Raw genomic sequence first — 22,570 nt, forward strand, 5'->3', positions numbered from 1 at the left:
ATAATTTCTTGGCATCTTTAATTTATTTTAATGTCAAAAGATGTTTTGGATGAAACAGAGATAATAACATTAACAAAAGATTGTAAAGATTAACAAAAGTACGAGTACATTCCAGATTTATTGAATAGCTACTTCAAATGTTTTTTTAATGAAATAAAGGTTGGTCGATTGGTAGAGTCTCTGCTACTAATGGCTCACGAAAAAAAGAAAAAAGTTAAGTAAGTTTGAGTGCGGTTAGTAGTTGGAAGAGGTTCAATTGTTCGATGCTGTTGCCACACTCTCCCTCGATGAGTCTTTGGACTCCCTGGAGGTGTCATATAATAATAATAACAAAATAGTGGTAGAAAATATTCAAGCAAAATGCAGTCAGTAAGGACAATATCAGTGGCGTCGCGTGCCCATTTCGGTTGGGTGTGCTGTTGTAGCTTATGCAACCAGCGCTAAAAAATTCACGTCAGTTTGACCGTATGATTGCATTTTTATTGATGTATGAAAGTTGTAAGAGTGCACGAGTATAGCACATGAGTGATCATCTTAATTGGTCTAATGCAATTAATTGTAGGATAACTCTGAATACTTTAATTTATCAATTAATTCTATCAAATCTGCACAGATGGGGAACAATGTGTTTGTTTTAAGATACTGTATATTAGAAAACAATAATGAAGGAGAATGCTATATTTGGATGGTATATTTGAATTAATCAAAGGTGTAAAATTTGGTAGAGGATAACGAGGCTTACCTCCTTTGATCTTATTTACAATACTGTTTCCCATTGTAAATATGGCAAAAAAAGTTATAAATTTATCGAAAATTATATATTAAAACTTGTCTATATTATATATAAAAACTTGCATACCTCTTAATTTCACACTTCATGCACTCAAAACAGATTAAACTCAGAAAACAAAAACAGCAACTCATGATAAATGACAACATTTAATTGAATTGGTTGACACAATAACCAATCACACTCTAGGTGCTATTGTCTCAGAGCTCACCCTGCCTCGTCTTCTGAGATGTTTAAAACTACTAGAACGCTAAGAATTTGACCGGCTGCGCCATCTATACAGCTTTTCAAAGGACTCAGAGGTATATGTATTTTGAAAGCACACCCAGACTATTAACGTGAATGTGATGCAATGTTTACACGTCAAAAAGTGTTCTCTTCGTGAAGTATTAGAATATTGTGTTTAATTTTAGGAATTACGCGAGGCCAGAAACAATTAGGGGAAATCTTTAACATGAATAAATGCAAAAATATAATATCGGTGATATTACTATTTGGTGGATGAGCACTGCACACCCTGAATATTCTCCCTTGGACAATATATATTCATTACTTAAGGTAATAATAATAATAATAATAATAAAAAGATTAATAAACTGAAATGTTGAAATGAGAGCAGAAAGTATTTGACTGCAAATGACCAAATACGGATATATAGAAATTTTACAGTGGCAACACAACATAATTCAAAAGGCTAGTCAGAAAATTTAATTCTAGATGATGGAGTAGAGAAAATTGAATTTCAGATGATGGAGTAGAGAAAATTGAATTTCAGATGATGAGATTTCATATTTCTTAATAATTTGAAACACTAATAAGAAATATGACACATGTAGTCGTAACTCCATACAAATGGAGTTTCATCTATAGATGAAACTCCATATAAATTAAACTCCATTACAAACCTACAGAAAATTTTCAACTAAACTGAATAATAGCTGTAACAATTGTGGTATGAAAACAATGAAAATACTGCCATAGCTCATCAGTATCGACGATGCCCTTTGGATGGAAAGGCCTAAGTTCGAATCCTGTTCAGGATACGAAGAACATTCATAACTTTTCAAGTGAATGTGACTTAACCTGCTCCACACGGTGATGGAAGAGTTTTCAACTTGGAAACTCAGGTTATTCATCCTGCAAAACAAGCAAGCCATTCAGGTGAACAAAAGCAATTGATAGACGGTTAATCCTACCAGACGATGGTAGGATTAACCGTCCTATCATAAGCAATAATCAAGTTTCATAAAACTAAGTTACTTATCTGCAGCTGGACAGAAAATAGCAATCTGCTGCTTTTTAATTATACAACCTAATAAATAAAGGAAACCATCCTGTGTAGCTCAGTTGAAGTGGCGTTTGCAATAGGCACTTTGACGTGGGAAGAAAGATATAGACTCAATTCTAGTCGGCGAGTAGAGGAACATTTTCGAAGCATTTCTAACAAGTTCCAGCCTAACTCTGGAATTTTCTACCGAGTTAGTTGATCTCTGGCAAGATGCTTTTTTTTTTCTTCTCCCAAAAACTCAAGTTTTATGTCCGAGAAACTCAAGAAAAACGACCTTAGAACCCACATTATCTCGGTAAATATATAGTGACAATAAATATGAAAACATATATCAGATAATAAATATATAGTGTTAGGATTTAGGACCACAAGTTGGTGGCATTTGTTAGCCATCTCTTCAATGGATGTCGTGTATAATCAAATGTTAGTTGTCTTCGGGAAGGTATCTCTGATTGGCTACCAGTGGAGATTGAACTTCCTCCTCAGTGTCCAAAAATTAGATAGGGCTAAACGGCCTCGCGCATATCCTATAAGGGAATTATAGGCATTAGCATTTTTTTTGTTAATGAAGAAAGCTACTAAAGTTTTTCTTTCACAAAATAAGTCTCAAAGAAATTAGTAAAACAAATTTCTTTGAGAGAAAGGTGTACAGCTAGTCTCGACTAACTCGGGAAATGTCTAAAGAAGTCTAGAAAAAAACTCCTCTAATTAGTAACTAGAATCGAATAAATAACGTTTTATGCGCTTATTTTTGTGTTATGAAACCGAAATCATTACCGCGGGATTATAAAAAAAAAAATCAGCTAACGCCTTTTTATTCCCGTATACGGGAGTAGGCGAGGCCATTTATCCCTATCTACTTTTTGAGACTGAGTGGGCAGTTCAATCACCACTGGTACCATCAGAGATAGATGGCCCAAGGCTATCACTAATTAAGCGGTACATAGTGAAGAGAGACGGCTCAAATGTGCCGCCATCTCGTGGTCCCTAACCCTAACATAATATATTTAATGTCTGAAATAATGTGGGTTCCACGGTCGATTTTCTTGAGTTTACGGGACGGAAAACCCGCTTGCCCGTGCCAGAGATCGACTAACTCAGGAACCGGTCGAAAAAAGGCTTAGAAAAATTTCCTCTAGTCGCCGACTAGACTCGAAACCAAATCTTCCTTCGTGCGGACAAGCGCCGTGGTATGCAAACGCCACCCACTGAGCTACACAGGCTAACCGAGGGATTGTATATTTCAAAAAAAAAAAAAATGACATAATTCCTTTAATTCACTTATAGGAGTAATGTTTCTTCTGATGTCAATTGCTCTCTAGTTATAATTACTGTGCCAATTTACTGAAGTTGGGACATTTAAGACAGCTAAGTTAGACAACAGCTAGAAACACAAACAAGGAGAATGTATAGAACATCTAAAATATTTCATGTAATTTATATTCTTTTGATGGTGACTACAAAGTATACAAGTAGGTAAGAGAAAAAGCAAATAAGTAGGTAAGAGAAAAATATGAAAATAAATCTTCATAAAACAAAAATAATGAAGATAGGTAGAGAAGAAGAAAATATTTCTATAAATCCTGAAAGTCACCTGCTGGAACAAGTTAATAAATATGTTTATCTTGGCAGTCTTATATCTAGTAACCTCAACAATATGGAAACAGTAAAACACAGGATAAACCTAGGTTGGACCAACATGAATAAACTAAACCAAAAGATGAAAAAATATAAAAATCCCAACCAGTCTAAAATTAAAATTATATAAAACAATTATTATCCCAACGGCTACTTACGCTTCAGAGGCCTGGAGATTAACTCAATAACCAATCAAGAAACTTCAAACATTTGAAATGAAATGCCCCAGAAAAATTAATAACATCTCTGGATGCAACACAAGACTAATGATCAAATCAGAACAGATTTAGACTTCCCAGATAATATAATAGACACAATCATTAAGCATCAACTGAGATGGTTTGGTCATATTCAGAGAATGGCCCCTCATAGACTCCCATATTTAGCTCTGAATGGATACATCGGAAGAAAAAGACCTAGAGGCAGACCAAGAAGTACTTGGATAAAGTTGCTGAAAGAACATTCCCATGTACCCAGCTATAGAGTCATGATTGAGATGGCTAAAGATCGCAATAAGTGGAGAACCTTTCTTCTTAGTGGACTCAACCCGTTACCAATCAGATGAGATGAGATGAAACATACACATCAGTGTCAAAATCAAATTAAAAATGAGGGTATTAAAAAGCATCATTATCAATTAGGAAAGTTTTTGGTTTGGTTTATTCGAACTTACAGGCGATGCAACTCAGGCTCGTGTATTATGTATGTTTAATTGCGTGTGTTGTAATGATCGGTTTGCCTGCTTTGTGGGATGAAAATTCCGAATTTTCGCGAGAAAGAAACCTACTACCTCCGTATGACACACGACGGGAATGTGTGTACAGTGCGAAATGCGAAACTAATATGGTCACTTAAATGGAATGTGCAAGGAAAGTATTAGTGAAACAATGTTTGATACTGGTAAAACACGAAGTGATCGAGGAAATCCAAGATTTGAAAGGATTGCTGCAATTATTAGTATCTTAGAACACCAAAAAGTAAGATCTGCATTATTGTACTTCTGGGGAAAAAAAATCAGCTAACGCCTTTTATTTCCTTATAGGAAACTTGGAGACTAATGTGAATTTAATTACATCAGAATATAGCATCAAATCTGGAACTGATGAAGAATAATACCTGCATCGCATCGACAAAATTTGAGTGGAAAAACCATAATTTTCAGTGTGAACCAATGATGAAAAGTAATGTGTCTAGTGTTTAAGGACTTGATAGAAGTTGACTAATCATCAGAAGCCAATCACCCTAAACCGTTAGATTACATGGTCTACCATTTACCAGCACATTTCATATCCACAAATTTGCACATTATTTTATCATCCACTTAATATTTATTTCTTTATTATTTATTTATTTATTTATCTATTAATTGCGTGTATTACCTGTATTTGGATGAAAAACCTGAGTTTTGAAAATAACAATAATAATAAACACCAGATCAGCTAACTCACGTTTATTTGAAATACCGCAGATAAAGATTCTCTTACCATCAGGAGAATCATATTCATTGAAAGCGAATTGTTCCTTGCTCTTTCCAATTACATTACCTTTAAAAAAAAATAATTAATTAAAAAAAGATATGTGAAAAAAAATCCTTTGCTGTGGAGGATTTGAACCATTGACAGCTCTATTATCAACATCCTTGCTAACTGAGCATTTTTTTATTGTTATTAATAACTGTAACAATTATTTACAATTTACATTGTAATGAACATTGTGTATACCCCAATTCTCGATTTACACGTTAGATTGCTTCCAGAAAAAAAAAAAAAACGTATTAATGAAAACCGTGTAAAAAAGAATACAGTACATATGAAAAAGTAGAAGAATGGTCCCAGATGTGCAAACCTGATACGAACAAAATTTTAAAACAAAACATATATGAAAATCATTGAATAAAACTCTATTTAATTTTAATGGAATATTTTTTATTTTAAATACTTATTTAATATATATACACATGTATCTTTCCTAAAGAAAATAGTGTGTCACTAATAAAACAGAAAGTCGAAAAAGCCCAAATACACACGCGCATATGGTCATTAGTTAAATTTTATTCGTAGTCACTCTTTCTGACAGTAGCCACAAACCTATTTATACTACAATTGCGAAACGTTTTCTTCAGTAAAAGGAACTAAATTAGCACTCATTTCCTATAATTCTGAAGATTAATTTTTTTTTTTTACTACGAACTCTGTAATTAATCGTTGAGATCCTGTTTTCACTAGATCTTTGTATAATTCTTCATATCGCACAATACATGACTTCAGTTCACGTTTAAACTGTTTTTAGCTCGTTCAGTGTTTGGATCATGTGCAATAAAATGACTTTGCAGTTTACTAGCCACTTAAAGCCCTTCTTTAATTAATCCGGCAGTGAGTGGAGTCTCTTCATCATCATTAGCATCACTTTTCTCTTTTTCATCGAGATTCTCAAGGACAGCTTCTATTATTTCGTCATCACTAACAGCCTTGTCAACCATCAATTCTTCAATATCTGCAGACATAAAATCATCAAATCCTTTTCTGCCAAATGCATGTGCTAATCTGATGATATTGGGATATTCAGTTGTATGCAAAGGTATGGGGTTTTTCTTTTTCACATATTCTGGCCAAGTAGCTTTCCAGTATGCATTTAAAGTTGATGGTTTCAATTCTGATAACGCCAACTTAGCAAGTTTGAGGCAATCCAAAATAGAAAAGTTCTTCCTCACATCAATAACTGTCAGTAAATTATCCTTATATAGTTTATCCAAAATGTATTAGAATGTTCTTCTTATGTAGTAAGTTTTGAAAGTAACGATCGCATCTGGTCTAGTTGCTGTATTAAGGATGTTGTATTAGGTGGCAGAAAACAAAATTCCACATTCGGGTGTTCTAAAACAGGATGGCCAGGCACATTGTCTATAATCAATAAAAGTTTAAAGTCCAGATTTCTTTCAAAAATTATAATTACAAAAATTGATTTTTTTGTTGTTGCCACAGTTATCTACATTCTATAGCGTAGAGTAATTTTATATTTAAATCATCGAGGGGTTCCTCAAATTTTAAGTTTAAGTACATAAATATCATTCTAGGAAATGATAATTATAATGGAAATACCTTTTTAACAGAACTGAATTCAAACTGAAATTTTAAAAATAAGCGCCATTTGAACCGTGTTAAATCAAAATATACCGTGCAAAAATTGAATTGCTCTTGTTTTCTAAACCGTGTTATTTCGAAATCGTGCAAAAAGCCGTGTAAAAAGAGAATTACCTACATCGAAATAAGATTGTTATACCATCATTACAATGTAGTTTTTACCTTCTGTTCACTTAGATGTTTTGACTTCATTTTCTTATAATCAGAGAGTCTGATAACTTGCAGTTACTTACATATACAGTACTGTACATTACTTTTAAATAATCACATACCAAACTTACAAGTTTCTTGTTAGCTTTTTCTTTTTTTTTCCCTTTTCTTTTCTTTTCTTTCTTTTTTTTCCCCCCATTTGGGTGTAGGCACTCTGGTCTTTATTATTATTATTTGACACCTCCAGGGAATCCAAAGACTCATCGAGGAATAAGGAATGCATCCTAAATTATATTTACAACATACCATACACTGTATACCGCACTTTTATATATTTAACAAACTATACAGGATACAAAATAAATTATATATACCTTATGTACATCGAAATAACATTCTTATAGAACTATATACAGAAATTTCTTCTATAAGGTAGTAGCTGTTATACATATTATAATCGAATACGTACAGCACTACCAAGGCCAATATTCGGCTCTCTTCTCTGGTTCCTTCCATTCATCGTAGTTACTGTATATTGAGAGAGAGACCTTGGCGAAGCAGTTGCATTGTGTTGAGCAGTTTTTATTAGTAAGCCTTACAGAAAATTTTACAAAGAATTGTTTGCTTTAATAAGCATAGCGTCAAATTGTTTTGCCCTAAAATTAACAAGCCGTTTTCGTTTCATTCGTTGAACGGAAGCACATGCAGCGACATCTTAAACTTGGCTCGGTTAAAAATGGCAACGAACAGTGAGTATCTGAAAATGTGCGGTAGTGAGGTGTTGTTAGATGTTTTTTTGCTTTACAGCAGTAGACACAATACTGAAAATTACACACATTTTCTTGTGTAATTATCAGTGTGCTGATTTCATTATAAGTTCTGGAATAAAAAAATCGGGATCTTTCAAAATAGGCCTGACAGAGCACGCAGTTATTTTTATTTTATTTTGAGTTACAGATAACAGATGGCAGTTTTCATTCGATAAAATTTTAGTGAAAGAGAAAGTAATAATATTTATTGAATGCGGGAAAAAAAGAATATACGCAATCGACAGACATATCAGAATTAACCGCCTTATCGCAGAATGAATTAAGCTTCTATGAACTAAGTTACTTGGCCGAGCATGCATGGCAAGATGAGATGTTAATAGTTGACTAGATATTTAGATTAGACATGAGTCCCTGTAAAAAAAAAAAAAAAAAAAAAAAAAAAAAAAAAAATGCATCCTACAACTTATATAGCGCCGCATGCATTTGAAGTGGTCTGAAATAGTGTCGTGCAACCAAAAGCTTTTAACCCCTTAAACGCATGTTATATAAGCAGATCTTCCATAGAATACGCAATTTACAGAAAAATATGCTGTTGCTGAGGGGGGGGGGCGCAGATGGTTTGTGTGACTAGTGAAGGATTAAACAGTGTAGAGCAATGCTTCCCAAACTTATGAATGCCAAGGCCCCCTTTGGAAAAATTAAAATATTTCACGGCACGGTCCCCATCAAAAAAAAAAAAATCGTAATATAGACATATATTATTATGATATTTATTGTATTTATATTCAGTGCAATTTATATTCAAGCTTTTGCATTAAAGATTGTTAATCGCCGAAATACGCAAGAAGCAAAATTTGTGATCCAACACTAATGTGTGATTTTTTCCATTAAAATATAAAAAAGAACAAAAAGAAATAATAAAAATTAAATACGTTTCTCTTAAGATGAAAAAATCTACTTAGTCTTAAAACATTTTAAATTTGTTTTCATTATTTCACGGGCCCCCAAGGGTGGCGACTCCAGGAGGTGTTTGTATATAATAAAAATAATATAGTATTCAATCGTTGATTTTTTTTTTTTTTTTTTTTTTTTTTTTTAAAGAGATAGGAAAATTGCTTCTTTCTGTACATTTGAAGCAATTTATTCTTTTAAGTGTCTCTATAGTAGTGCATTCGGGAAAAATGACAACACCTTGTGCTGATCACAAATGGAGGTATCAGGATTTTTCAACCCATCTAGAGTCATTGTTATTATTATTATTATTTGACACCTCCAGGGAGTCCAAAGACTCATCGAGGGAGAGTGTGCCAACAGCATCGAACGATTGTTCCCCTTCCAACTACTAACCGCGCTCAAACTTACTTAACTGAGCCATTAGTAGCAGAGGCTCTACCAATCGACCAACCTTTGCCATTGACCATTTAGATGATAAATTAAGTAGTGTAGATGGTGGGTCATGTGGTGGAGAGTGCTGTCCCATGATGAGTCCTTTGACTCCATCATGTAATAATAATAATAATAATGTTTAGCCAGGAGTTTTTAAATTCTTTAATCTAAATGACAGAGAAAATAATGCTACATACACAAAAACTGATTGCTTGCTTTATTAGGAACACCTCAGCCTAGATACCAGAAGTTGCCTTAACTTAAGTATTCATGAATAACTGTCATGCATTTGCTAAGTATGGTAAAACCAATTAGTAAGCAAAACAAATGGAAACATCTGGTAAAGTCAAGGTAAATGAAGAAAATTTACTGTCATAAGGCCTGCTACAGTTGAAACAAATCTCTGTACAACTATCATCAGTATCACAGTATATCATAATATGTTAGTGAGTGTTAAATGCTATAGATTAAAAATGGACTAAACATACATGGTTTAAACTATTTATTGCTATCAGTATTTCATTCTAAGATCATTTTCAAGGGAGAAACTAACAGAAGAACAACTCCTTAAAAAAAAAATAGGCTATCTAACATTGCATAATTCATTTAATATTAGCTAGACGTAATCATTACTTTTTGCTATGATATGATATGGATAGCTTTTACATTATTATTATTATTATACAGGTATATCTCCATGGAGTCAGAAGACTCATTGTTGGAGAACCATTTATTCACACGATACCTGTCATACTTCTCCTTCAACTCATTCACTGATGAAGAGCTCACAACCACCTCTGGGCAAAAAACCTAGTCCTAACACCCTTGCTAATCACATTCTTACACAACTTCCACTGGTGATCCCCCCTTGTTTTCTTGTACCCCCTTGGTCACAAATGATGAGCCGCAAAGTTGTCACTCAGTAACTCAACTATTTTATCTGCTGCTGTCTCCTCATGACCATCATCACTTATTAAGATTAATCTTTCATAGTCATTATTCCTCTTACTTTCCACATAATGAAAGAACTCTTTGGGATTTCCTTTTGCCTGCTCTGCAAGTTTCTTCTCATAATCTGATTTTGCCTTCCTTGCCATGCCCTTCACCTTTCTTGCCTGAGCCTTGTACTGTTCATGATGGAACAGTACAAGCCTTAACCTTAAACCTTCACCTCAAGATGACCCTTATATACCATGCACTACTAGCATCCTTACCCTGTAGTGTTTTATGCAATGGTACAGATTTAATCTATTTCCTAAGCATGTGATAATAACCTGCCTTATAGTTCCACAAATACCTCTCCTTGATAGAATATTCCTCATGTTTTACAGTTTCCCAAGTCAAGACCACATGGTCACTTTCACCAATTTGAGATAATGTTGTCACCTTGGTTATGGATAGCTCTTCTGATCCTGTGACCAGGTTCATTACTCTCCCACCCCTAATCGCCATTGCATGCTGCCTTAAGTAATTATCTCTTAGCAGGTGTATAATTTGTCTTTCCTTCCTGCCATTTCTCTTTCCTTCCAGTCTATATCTTCATAGTTGAAGTTCCCCATAATAATCACTCGACCTGTACTCGTACTAATTTGGCAATGCATGTCTTTCAGATCATCTGTGGAACTCCCTGGCCTATAGCAACAACCAGCTGTATATTTTGTCTTACAGGCCTTAATCTCATACCAGATTGCTTCAAATTAACAGCCACTTTTCCACGTGTCTCCTATTCTTTTTGGCTGCAATTCATGTGCTATAATCAGCAGTACTCCTCCCCCATCCTATCTTCTCTATCATCCCTGAAAATATTAAACCCTTCACGTTCAATCCCTGTTACTGCATCATCTGCTGTTAGGCAGGTCTCACTAATGCCTATAACATTTGGCAAGATTGCACTAACTAATGCCAAAAACTCCTCCATCTTGTTCCTGATACGTCTAGCATTAGTATATAGAAAATGAAGCATCCCTTTAGTTCCCCACCCACTTTTACTTTCTGAATTGACTACCCTATTCAATATTTTTGCTTGAGAGACTAGATTCCTCACTTGGTCATTCTCACACTCGCTTCATGGGTGCCTTTGTACAAACTCACTTGCTTCCACCCTAATTGCTTAAGTTTCCCTGAATATGATTTCGGCATGCTCAGTGAACAAAGCTCTCTCCTGACATCTAACACCAAAACCATTTAGATGCAATCCATCAGAATTGTACAAATCCTTCTTTCTGTCAAACAGAGACCTCAGAGTCATAAATTCTACATCATTCCTTTTGTACAATCTACGTATAAACTCATTGGCTATCAATGCCCTCCTTCTCAGTTTTCCTCTATCATAGCTTGGTAGGACACTTACAATCTTCATCTTCTCGCACTTCAGTTTTGCCTCTTCTAACAACTCCTTTACATCCTCCCTCATAGAATACTTCTTGCCTCTCAAATCCTTTGTACCAACCAAGACAATCATTTCATTCGACTTACATTTTTGCATCTGGATGGCGTGGCTAATATCATGAATTTTTGCACCCAGGAAATATGATTTTGTCACACTTTCATTAAGTACTCCCCTGATCATTGAGTCTCCATACATAATTTTCTCCTTAACTTGTTTTTCTTGTTTGTTCAGTCAGTCTTTATTATTTCTTCAGATCACCTGCTTCTTTATTTTTTCAGCCCTGCTTAACTCTTGCCACTTCTGTAATTTTTCAATTTTTCACTTTATTACGTCATAAATAGCAATAAAACTCAATTCATAATATTTAGAAACTCCCAGATGGCTACAGATCACTCACACATATCATTGAAATTGTCTTGCTTGTCATTACCCAAAGAAAACCTGTCCTTGCTCAACAATCCAGAAAGTTACATTCCTCAAATTCTTAGGCCTACGATGTGCAATGGAACACACATGTTAATTATATACGTAAAAACTGCAGATATTACTCTTTAAAATGCACTACTTACAAGACATATTACCTTCAAATACTAGGAAAATCATCTATATATCCCCAGGTGAATCTATACTGAGATATCATATAGCTTGCTATGGTTCTGCACTGCAATACTTATTGAAAAAAATTAAATGCATTACAAAACAGGCTGTTGGCAGCAATAGCTCTTGAGCCAAGATAATACCTCTCTTTTTCTTCCAACATATAACAGCAGTTGACTTCTATAACAAATTTTAGACATTACACTATCATGCTGAGCAGGAGCACGCCAAGGGTATTTGCTGCCCGGGTGTAAACGTTTAATGGCAGCCCGTCTGACATCTAAAAGTAAGGGTTATTAATATTGTATTAGTTAATGTCGTGTTAAAGTCAATGTTGCCGCCAGGGTGCAGTGCACCCTTTGCACCCTAGGGTTGGCACGACCCTGATGCTGAGATACTACTTTTCCAGAAAATACCAAACAACGATAACAATTTCATATCAGATAAGACCTCAGCATATAACATACGTTACAAGTAATTACAGTAACGTATATGGAAAAGCAACCCATCAGTTGTATGTGTACCAGACCTATTAAATAAGCTTCCATATAGTATGAAGAACCTAACTTCATATGCTACCCTTAAGAGCACATCTTGTGGTTCCAATACTCAACACATGGCAATAACAATGCCTAATATTAAAATATGGAAGTCGATCTCTTGGAGAGAGAAGACACCTGACAGGCCAGGAATATTAAAGTAGCCACATGCAAAAAAAAAAAAAAAAAAGTACTAGTAGTCCTAATCATATACTTATTCATCTTCACATAAGTCATACATTGGCTTTGAAAGATGTGAACAAAATAACAAATATATACTGCTAATATACTCACTATTGCTATAATTACGTATATTAAAAAAATGAAATAATAGCCCTCAGCATTGTGTAATAAATGTATCAGAAAAGTAGTATAATACCTTAATTGTACATGTATCAGAACTCTATACACATAGATTGATTAATTAACAATGATTAATAATAGTATTAAATATTACTATTTAATGCTAAAGATTAATTGATTGATTAACAGTGATTAATAATAGTATTAAATATATAAACTAAAGAGTATCTGGTAAAAAACTATTAGTAGTTTGATTATATACATATACTCTAACGACACCTAAAAGATCTTCATAAAAGCCAAACATTGGCTTCAAAAGATGTTAACAAAATGTTAAATGAACTACTATTCTTATACTATTATTATTATGGTAAATTTGGGATTTACCATAATAATTTTTTGGGATTTACCATAATTATTATTGCAAAGTTGGGACGAACTATAAGGAGCAGAGCAGATATTGTGGCCCTACAAGAAGACTGAGTGAATTGACACAGGAGTGGGAATGCCAGTTCAGTGTTGCAAAATGTAAGATTTTAAAGTTTGGAAATCAAAGATGGATATATTGCCAAAATTCTAATGATGCAGCAGACACTGACTTGTAGAAATAAGGAGATTCTGGTTCCATTGTATAAGGCCACATATGGACCACTGTGCACAGATTTGGTCACCTGGTTTTCAAAAGTATGAAGTGTCTGCTGCATCATGGATTTCCTACATCGTAAAATTTAACTAATATAATATTAAGGGGCGGCTGATAAAAGTTTGCACCTGGGTGACAAATACTCTTGGCGCGTTTCTGGGTAAGGAACTGTTATAGGATTAACGTTAAAGAGGTTTTCATAAAATGGTGGGAGATTGAGGGAGAACAAGAAGTCATCCCTGGAAGCTGTATAAGGAGGGTGTGAGCAAGAGAGCAAGAATCAGGTTTTTTGCATAGGGAGTTGTGAATGATTAGAATGCATTGCCTGAGAGCAAGGTGTCTGCAGAGAATTTGAATGTGTTTAAGGCACAGGATGATGAGCTATGTGTATGACAAAAAGAGGCCTCCTAGATGAGTCTCTGTGACTCTATGGGAACTTAGGATAATAATAATAATAAAACTCATTCAGTGTATCTGCATTCACCACAAAGTCAGGCAATGCATTCCATTCACCACCCACTCTCCCTTTAAAGAAACGCTGCGTATTCCCCTGATCACAGACAGCTTCCAGGGATCTCCCATTGTTCTACCCATGTACATCATTCTATGAAAAATTTCTTCTACATTAACCCAGCAACAACCCTTTTCCAACTTAATGTCTCAATCATATCTCTCTCCTCCTCCATTTATTTGTGTGTTACACCTGTTGCATTATCCATTTCTTTCTCCAATTAAAAAGTCCTGAAGAGGCTTCCAGTATATGGATGTTGCAAAGCTAGTTGATATTTTTTTTTCTAGTATAAAATTAACACCTAATAACATTTCCTGTTACTAATAACTTTGTTTCAATACAGATATAAGACATAATTCTATACATGTTAAAACTGAACAGATTTAACATCTGTTCAGTTTTAAAATAGTTATATTTATTGTTACTGTCTTCTAATGAAAATAGTCTTGATACAAATTGGAAATATTTGTATCGTAGTAAAAACCCATTAATTTATGGTTACAGCATATCATACTACAGACTGTTGTCACCCTCTTCATTGTTTGAGCTGTTACAACAAATGACCATGCTTAATTATTTATGTAAAACTGAGAACATTAACTGCAGCAGGCAATTTTGTAAATGTAGATTTTAGATGTTAAAAACTGTTTCATTGCTAATAAGTTCTGGATCATCAGGATTTCTTGAATTGTTTTACAGTCTTTAATTTTGGGAATAATTTTTCAGTTTGTGGAGAAAGGGAGTAATGAAACTAAAGAAATAATTTTTTATTTATTTAAAAGCTAGAATCATTTAAAAAAATTCTAATCATTTTTAAAAAAATCTTCAAACAATTTTAAAAAACTCAGTTTTATGTCTGAGATATGACAATAGCTTTTAATCTTTCTGACTGAATAATGTGTATGTATTACTCCTAAATTATATCTAATAAAATTATTGTGACTGAATTTGAATTGCTTCCCTCTATTTTATTTATTATTTTGTAGAGCTACGTTTAGCCCTTATTCAACTTACAGTAGGCAGTAACAAGGAACTGAACATTAAACATGCCTGTGAATTGATTCAAGCAGCAGCTAAACAAGGTGCCAAATTGGTTTGTTTGCCTGTAAGCTATTTTTATTTTTGAAGCTAATTTTTTAATGCTACTCCCATTTTAAACACATTAAATACAATTGCAGCCAAGCGTATTTGTTGGGCAAGCTTAATTTCCATGATTTTGTCCAGTGTATTAATTTGGAAGATGTATTTATCACGAAAGTTGAAAGATTTGTGGAAGGAGAGTGAAACTGGTAAGCAAGTGTGTAATAAATGTTTGGAGAGTGAATGCAGAGAGAGCAAATTACATGATAATAGAGTAAAGAGTACTGTTAGTAGACCAGAAAATGTAACTGTCAGTTATAATACTGAAATTGCAGTGGCAGAAGTGCAGGAAAACATACAACATCTCAATAAAGAAATAGCATGCTTGCATGTAGCCTTTCATGCCTCGTGCTTTGTCCTAGAAAGGCTAGGACAAAGCACAAGATTGAAAGGCTGTAGAAAGAGATTAGTTGAACTGAGAACAGAAAAAAGCAAGTAGTCTGAAGCCAAAAAGTGTAAGAATAAACAAGAGAAAGAGCATAAGCAGATAATTTTTATGGTGATTCTCTGATAAAGGGAGTGCTACATGAAAATGCTACAAAATCTTGTTTCCCTGGTACAAAAATTAATAATATTAGTAATGCTGTCAGAATGCTGAAGGAAAAGTAAAAGAATTGATTGTTTTGGCTAGAACCAATGACTTGAGAGATGTGAGAAGTACTGTATATGAAGGAGGATGTAAAAAAGAGTTATTGGAAGAAGCAAAAAAAGAAGAGCAAGTCCATGAACTATCATGGACTTGCTTAAAGATAGTTCATGAACTATCATTATCATAGTGCTGCCACACTATGATAATGATAGTTCATGAATCAACATGCAGGTTGTGTAGAAGGAATGATATTGAGCAGTTGTGGCGAACCTATGGCACGCCCGAGAATTTTGCTAGCACGTCAACGATTTAATCCTTTTATACACTTATAAATTATTCCACTTTTTTTTTTAATTGTTACAATACGTACAAGTTAAATTTTGTTTTACAGGAGAGAGCAGCTATTAAGACATGAATTTGATTGGTGCGGTATTAACAAAAGATCACGCGACCCAAAGACAAATGGAACTGATAATTTTTGAGTTGAAATGCTTTCTCTTCAACCGAATTCCATAATATCTGCAACTGTCATAACAACATTCACTATATATTTCTTAGTTTTAAGACATTCATGATGAGGTGTTGTTTAACGTTCTGACAGAACTTCTCATTACCGGTGGGCTCAACTCACACAAAGTTTCAGCCCTTAGTTGATTTTTATTGCTGCTTGTTTGCATCTGAGCTGAAAGATAATAGAGTAGAGAGAAAGGAAGGGAAACTCACACAAGCATTATATGGTATGTTTCAATTTGTGGTAGAATTTTATTTGAAGTTAGCTTTTGTTTATTTATTTTTTTTTATTTTTTATTTATTTACCAAAACGTATTGGACATTCAGTTCTGGGTTTTCATTGTATTATACATCAGCAGATTTTATGTGCAAAGGCTAGTTTCAAGCCACTGGAAGATATTATGAGCATTGTAACAAAATTGGTCAATTTTATATCGGCATGCGCTTTAAATAAATGAAAATTTATAGAATTATTAAGTGAGGTAATGGTTTACTTATGTACAACAACGTCCGATGGTTAAGTCGTGGAAAAGTTCTTCAAAGATTTGTTGAGTGTTTAGATGAAGTCAGACTTTTTTTGCATGATGAGAAAATCATTGAAAAATACAATCAATTAATGAACGTCGAATGGCTTTTGAAATTAATGTTTTTTACTGATTTGTGTTTACATTTAATAAGACAATTATTGTCATGTTTGATTTAATCAAAGCATTTGAAGCTAAATTACGAATTTTTAATCACGACGTTATTTCCAATACCTTCCGATATTTTCCTAATACAAAAAAATTCTTTGCAGATCTAGAATCCCATGAAAAAACAGATCAAGTTAAATTGACAAAAGAGTTTTCTACAGTTATTCAGTCAATAATCAAAGAATTTTCTTCAAGATTTACGCAGTTCAGGCAATTTGCAGAGACATCAAAATTTATTTTGCATCTGGACACAACATCAACAGATGAACCTAATTTGGAGATTTTCGAGTGACTGAATTTGGAAGATATAGAAATGCTTTTGAATTTGAGAAATGACTTAGAAATAATGGAAAATGATCGATTATTGTGCGCAATTAAAAAGAATGCAGAAGAGGAAACATTGAGAACTTGGAATGCCATTCCTGAAACCTTTTGTTGTTTAAAAAAACTAGCGATGGCTATATTATCAATTTTCTCCACTACATATGCTTGTGGATCATTATTTTTCTAAATGAATTTTATAAAAGACAGTTTAAGAAACAGAATGACTGACGAATCTAGTTCCGTGTGTGTGTATTACTAAAAGTGACAAAATATGAACCTGATATAATGCATTTGGCATCTAATGTACAAAGCAAAAATCTCATTAATAAATTGATATATTGATATTGATAAATTAACAAATTGATAATGGGTTGATATTGATTTCTATACGACAATGTGTATGTCAAATTATGAGTTAATTTTTATGAAATTCTATGTTAATTTTTAAACTTGTCACAATAAAATTCTGCTATTAATTTTGTATTAATTAATGTTAATTAATTAATTAGTGTTGTATTAATTAGTTGCTGACATGCCGTGCACGTCAGCAACTTGATTTGTAAATTTTTGGCACGCACCAGCACGTCAGCAACTCGATTTGTAAACTTTTGGCACACGGACATAAAATGGTTCACCACCACTGATATAGAGTTTATAGGACTTTGGGTCTGAGTTTGATGGATGGAAAGATTTGTACTATGCTTATGAATTACACTTTAATGGATTTGGAGTTAGGTGTCTAAAGAGGACTTTGTTTACTGAGAACGTGGAAAAGCAGAGTCAGGAAAAACAAAGAAATTAGGATGAGTGCAGGAGAATGTGTGTGAAAGCACTCGTGAAGTGAATGGGTGTGTGAATGAACAAAAATGCAGAATCTAGTCTCTCAGGAAAAAATATTCAATGAGGTAGTCAATTCAGGATGTAAAGGTGAATGACGATGATGACGATAAAAGGAGATGATGCAGTTACTATATACTAATACTAGAAGCATCAGGAATAAGAGTGGGGAGTTTTTGGCAATGGTTAGTGCAACTTTGTCAAAAGTTATAGGCATTAGGAAGACTTGGCTTACAGCAGATGATGTAGTTAACAGAGTTAGAATATAATGGATTTAGCATTTTCAAGGAAGATAGAGTAGACAGAATAGGGGTGAAGTGCTGCTGATTATAGCAGATGAACTGCAGTCAACAAGAGTAGGATTCATTCAGGCCAATGGCTGTTCTTTTGAGTCAATCTGGCGTGAGATGGAAGCCAATAGGACAAAATATAAAATTCATTGCTGCTATAGGCCAGGGATTGCCTATGAAGATTGGAAGACCAGCAGATCAGTACAATGAGTGCGAGTAGAGTAATTATTATGGGGGGAAGGGGCTTCAACTTCGGAGACATGTTGGAAGAAGGAAAGATAACATGCAGGAAGAAAATGGAATTTACACACTGAGAGATAATTACTAGAAGCAGAATGTGAAGAAGGAGGTGAGGGGGGGTACTCAGGCTTTGAGAGTGTGGATATGGTTATAGAATCAGAAGACCTCTCCATAACCTTAGTTATGTACAGGTATAGATGACTGTGCTCAGGCCTGGTCACCTAGGTTTCTTGGGGATGAGGAAGCAGTGGAGAGGATTCAGAGGCAAGTGACCAAGATGGTGGTCTTCAGAATGCTTTCTATGAGAATAGATTAAAAATTTGCAGATTGCAAAAGTGAAATTTTTGAATAGGTGTTGGTTAATAGGCAAAAATGGAGGAGGGAAGGTAATGGAAACATTTAACTTGCTTAAAGGATTTTATAGGATTGGTGCAGGGATATTGTGTTTCAATGCTTCGCAAGCATTGAAACACTGAGTCAGTTGTCAGTGCTTTGGCTGTTAATGGTTTCAAGGAGAGGTATGGTAGATATTGTGTTGATAGTTTGGGTTTTTCATGATTTGTCTTAGAACTCCATGGATGTCCATGCAATGATAATAATAAATAGAATTGTTAGATATAGACTAATGCATTCACTTTGATCTTATGCCGAGATGAATGAAACTGTGCTAATTCTTAAATGCATACATCAGAAATTTTTGAATGGGTGTATGAAAATTAACATGGGTATATTGTTAAATTTGGTGGTCAGATGGGTTAAGCCTTCACACTATAATGCAAGTTGTGGATTCAAATTGCACATGTCATGGAATTGTGTAAAACCCATTATGATATAAAACCCAGTGTGGAAATTGATTATGGTTCCTAATAATCATAAGTTAGGTAAATGTCTGAACTAGCATAATACTATGCTCGGTCTCTTCTGAGCAGATTTCCATCTTATATAACACTTGACTAATCCACTGCTGTTCTATTATGGATTTTTTAGGAATTTTTTGATGGGTGGACTTGATACTGAATAAAAAACTAATCTAAATAACTTGATTTTTATATGTCTATGATTTTTTATACATTACTGAATCTGCACTTTACCTATATTACACAATTGTATATGACACTCATGAATTTCATTTCTAAAAAAAATGTACAGGGTGGCCATAAAATAACTTTCCCTCTTTAGAGGCATCTATAGCTAAAACATAAACAGAATGAGACCAAATTTTATATTGAGACTTTTGAAAGCATGGGGAGATGATTACCGTGAAAAAAAGATTTAGTACCAAAAGTCGCTGGTAGGGGAAATTTTGGTACTGTCGGAGCCGAAAACAAGCAGATAATTACATTAAAAGCAGATAAAATGGAATAATAATATTTCGACAGTGTAAGCAACAGCCGCGTCACTCATTCCAGTTGATATGTGGCACGTTACAATGATAATAATAATAATTAAACTAAAACAACAACTTGCGAGAGAGACAGAAATTAATGTAGTAGTTGAACTCACAGGAAATAATGTTTTATTCATCAGAATCAGGGTCCCCTGGACGACATACACAATTTTCAATGTGCTGACCTTTCTTGTGTACACGAAATTGCATTCCAGTGTGCGACATGCTCTACAGCTGTGAGTAAGGAGTCGGATTGGATGTTCATAACAGCCCATTTTATGTTCTCTTTCTGGAATGAGTGACGCGGCTGAGGTTTACACTGTCGAAATGTTATTATTCCATTTTATCTGCCTTTAATGTAATTATCCGGTTGTTTTAGGCTCTGCCAGTGCCAAAATTTCCCTATCAGCGACTTTTGGTACTAAATCTTTTTTTTGCAGAAATCATCTCCCCATGCCTTCAAAAGTCTCAATATAAAATTTGGTCTCATTCCATTTATTGGTTTTAGCTACAGATGCCTCCAAAGAGGGAAAATTATTTTATGGCCACCCTGTACATTTATATATATTTTTAAAAAAGTTGCTGTTGCTGAAAAATGTTAATAGAAATACAACCTAAACTTAGTGAACACTTACAAAATTAAGATAAAAATCATGGTATTACATAAATAGAGAGAGAGAAATAACACCCTTTTTTCTGAACTTTTAATTTGATTTTCTCATTATGGTGATTATCATAATTTCCAGATATATATCCTCAAGGGATGTAAATATTGCTATAATAATAGAACATAGCTATGTTTATATTATTACTAGCTTCCTAATTTTACTATTATTACTATTATTACGGGCAACTCCAGGGAGTCATTAGACTCATCGAGGGAGGCCCCAAATCATATTCATCACAACTATCTGACATTCATACAGTATCTATCATACCTCGCCTTAAACTCATTCACTGTCACAGCATCCACCACAGACTCAGGGAGCGCATTCCACTCATTCACTACTCTAAAAGTAAAGAACCCAGCTCTAACACCTTTACTAACCACACTTTTGCCCAGTTTCCATGGATGTCCCCTAGTCCTCCCACAACCAGCCCTGTTCTCAAAAATATCTTCTGAATTAATTTTATAGAAACCCTTCAGTAATTTGAATGTCTCAATCATATCTCCCCTCCTCCGCCTATCAACCAATTTTTGCAACCCACAAATCCTCAACCTGTTCTCATACGGTTCATTCCACAGACCTGCTATCATCTTGGTCACTCGCCTCTGGATCCTCTCCACCTCCTCCCCATCAAGAAGAAACCTAGGTGACCAAATCTGAGCACAGTAGTCTAGATGGGGTCTTATCAAGGCTCGATAGAGAGGAACAATAACCTGCTTGTCAACGTATTCTTCAGCAACCAAGTGATTTGATGAGCTATTTTGGTCACTTTTGCAATGTGTCCCCTAAATTTCAATTCCTTATCCACCAACACTCCTAAATCTCGTGCCTCATCAATTTCCTGGAGCAGGGTTCCACCAATGCAGTAAACTGCCGCCAATCTTTTCATCCCAAAATGCATAACCTTACATTTTGCCACATTAAACTGACATCCATTCTCCTTAGCCCAGATCTCCAATCTATCCAAATCATCCTGCAAAATTTTGACGTCATCTGCATTCACTATTGCCCTACCCAACTTTGCATCATCCGCAAACAAATGTACTGTTCCTCTCAGATCATTTCCTATATCATTTATGAACAAATTAAACAGCAGTGGTCCAAGAACAGATCCTTGTGGCACACCACTAGTCACAGGCCGTCTTGTGGACTCTACTCCTGAGTAAACCACTCTCTGATATCTCTCCGTCAACCACCCTCCTATCCATCTCACCAACCCTATGTCCATTCCCATATGCTGCAATTTACTGATTAGAATTCCATGTGGAATCCTGTCAAAGGCCTTGGCAAGGTCCAGTAGAATCACCGTAAACCCATTACCCTTATCCAGTTCAGCCGTCACTGTGTTATAATACGTGAGCAAGTTACTGAGGCATGACCTACCCTTCACAAAACCATGCTGTCCCCGATACAGTATCCCATTTTCTTCTATCCAATCTTGTATTTTCCTCTTGACTATTTTCTCTAAGACCTTGACAATGATTCCTGATATGCTAATCGGTCGGTAATTTACAACAGCAGTCTTGGAACCACCTTTATGCAGTGGAACTATTTTCCCCTCTTTCCACCCGCTCGGGACTAACCCAGACCCGAGACTCAAATTAAACAAAATGGTCAAGGACCATTTTGTTTAATTTGAGTTAATTTTCAAACAATTTTCTTCCAAATTAGTTTATTTGTCTGTAACCTAATATTGCCAGATCATACCTTTCAATCTTCTAGGTAAAAAGACCCTCTGAGGGTATTTTT

General features: G+C 34.6%; 1 protein-coding gene across 1 annotated transcript in view; it reads left to right on the plus strand.

Moving 5' to 3' along the window:
• Window positions 1-7,633: 7,633 nt before the first annotated feature.
• Window positions 7,634-22,570, plus strand: part of LOC150093889 (omega-amidase NIT2) — a 102,482-nt gene continuing 87,545 nt past the window's right edge. Inside the window, exons 1-2 of the mRNA XM_090413172.1 lie at window positions 7,634-7,755; window positions 15,131-15,249. Coding sequence (XP_090269298.1) covers window positions 7,743-7,755; window positions 15,131-15,249 — 132 coding nt within the window. The 5' untranslated portion in view covers window positions 7,634-7,742. The remainder of the gene's footprint in view (window positions 7,756-15,130; window positions 15,250-22,570) is intronic.

This window comes from Typopeltis vanoorti, chromosome 23, assembly GCF_054136105.1.
Source record: "Typopeltis vanoorti isolate ZY-2024b chromosome 23, IOZ_Tvanoo_1.0, whole genome shotgun sequence".
NCBI classification, from domain to species: Eukaryota; Metazoa; Arthropoda; class Arachnida; order Uropygi; family Thelyphonidae; genus Typopeltis; species Typopeltis vanoorti.